This window comes from Meriones unguiculatus, chromosome 1 (assembly GCF_030254825.1).
Source record: "Meriones unguiculatus strain TT.TT164.6M chromosome 1, Bangor_MerUng_6.1, whole genome shotgun sequence".
NCBI lineage: Eukaryota > Metazoa > Chordata > Mammalia > Rodentia > Muridae > Meriones > Meriones unguiculatus.
The window spans coordinates 198,915,805-198,917,881 of record NC_083349.1 but is presented as its reverse complement, the minus strand read 5'-3'; the positions used below and the strand labels follow the sequence as shown (position 1 = coordinate 198,917,881).

Here is a 2,077-nt window from a genome sequence, read left to right as displayed (position 1 = left end):
TAGCAGGAGCTCGGAGCATTTGAGGACATGGAGCGGGAAACATGGGGTCTCAGAGGATGCTGCACCTGAATCAGTTGTAACCAGAGCACTTGGGGCTTATGGTAAATAGAGTGTGGTTCATATGCTGGTAATTCTAGCATCAGGAGACGAAGGTAGGATAATCAGGGGTTCAAGACTATCATTTATATAATAGATTCAAGGCCAGCCTGTGCTACCTTATACACAGTCTCAAAAAAAGTGGTGTGTGTGTATGTGTGTGTATTAAAAGAATTGTAAGGATATATGGGTATTTTAAAGAGAGAAGAGTAACCTTTTGTCAGGCATGGTTTGTAAAGACACTACTGATGATACACAAATATTTTTATGGGTCAAATATAGAAGTGGAACAATTGAATCAAAAGTGGTATCAGGGCTGGTGAAATGGCTCAGTGGGCAATGGTGCTCGTAGCCAAGACTGATGAACAGAGTTTGATCCCCGGAACCTACATGATGGAAGGAGAGAACTGTTTTAGGTCCCCCACACTTGCACCCCAGATGCTATGCAAAATATATAAATATAGTAAAAAAATGTTTTAAAGAAGTGATTCATGGAGTTGTGATAATGGCTTTGTTCTAAGGTGGTAGGGTAGGAGAGAGATTTGGACAATAATATTTTGTAGATGTATTTTGTTTTTAGATGGAAAAGCCACTTGAGTTGGGCAACATGACTAGAGTCCAGGAGTTTGTCTTACTGGGCTTGTCCACAAGGCTGGTCATAAGGGATGCCCTGTTTGCAGTCTTCCTGACTCTCTACCTGCTGACACTCCTGGAGAACACACTCATCATCTATCTCATCTGCAGTCACAGTGAGCTCCACAAGCCCATGTACTTCTTCCTGGGCAACCTCAGCTGCCTGGAGATGTGTTATGTGTCAGTCACCATGCCCACCCTACTCTTGGGGCTGTGGACAGGACCCTGCCATGTTCCATTCACAGGTTGCATGACCCAGCTCTTCTTCTTCATCTCTCTCATCTGCACAGAGTGCACCCTCCTGGCCTCCATGGCTTATGACCGCTATGTGGCCATCTGCCGCCCACTGCACTACCCACTGCTCATGAGGCCACAGGTCTGCCTGGGCTTAGCCTTGTCTTCATGGCTTGGTGGGCTGCTGGTCTCAGTTATCAAAACAGCATGCATCGCAAGCCTGTCCTATTGTGGTCCCAATGTACTCAACCACTTCTTCTGTGATGTCTCTCCTCTTCTTAACCTGTCCTGTACCCATGTGGCCCTCACGGAGCTGGTAGACTTTATCTCAGCCATTGTCATCCTCTGGGGTTCACTCCTTGTGGCCATGGCCTCCTATGTGGCTATTGGTAGAACAGTTCTGGGAATGCCATCAGCTGCTGCCCGCCACAAAGCCTTCTCCACCTGCGCCTCCCACTTGGTAGTGGTGGGCATCTTCTACTCAGCCACTATCTTCATCTATGCCCGTCCCAGCCGCATAGAGGCCATGGACCTCAATAAAGTGTTGTCTGTCATCTACACGGTGGTCACACCCATGTGCAACCCAATAATCTACTGTCTGAGGAACAGAGAGGTGCAATTAGCTTTTCGTAGAACCATGCACTGGTCCTCAGTTTGACCAGGTGCTTAAGAGGTGAGATTCAATTTACTTACATCCTATTTTTTGAGTTAAGATCTAATCCATACACCATTACTTCACCTTTAAAACAGGTCTAATTCAGTATTTGAGTATTTTCACAAAATTGTACAACCATCATCACCATGTAATTTCATCACTCTCAGAAAAATACCTGTACAAGTTGGAAGTAATTTTCTGTGGTATCTCTACTCCTGCTAAAAAAATAACCAATCTACTCTATCTGCATAGATGTCACTGTTTTTGACATTTTGTAGACATGCAGTTATGTAATATCACCTTTTATTGCAGACTCTTGTCACAGTTCATAATGCATTAAGTCCATGAATAATGAAGCAAGTATCAGTGATTCATTTGTTTCTTTGACCTCATCATTGCATTGCATGGACAGGCTATGCTGATTTGTCCATTCATTGACTGATAGTTCAATTGTTTCTG

The 2,077-nt window shown here is 44.3% G+C and overlaps 1 protein-coding gene across 1 annotated transcript; it reads left to right on the top strand.

Annotated features, from left to right (window-relative positions):
* Positions 1-574: 574 nt before the first annotated feature.
* Positions 575-1,621, top strand: LOC110559130 (olfactory receptor 6Z7-like). Its single transcript, XM_021654406.2, has one exon. The coding sequence runs from the start codon at positions 677-679 to the stop codon at positions 1,619-1,621; it is 945 nt and encodes a 314-aa protein (XP_021510081.1). The 5' UTR covers positions 575-676.
* The last annotated feature ends 456 nt before the right edge of the window (positions 1,622-2,077 follow it).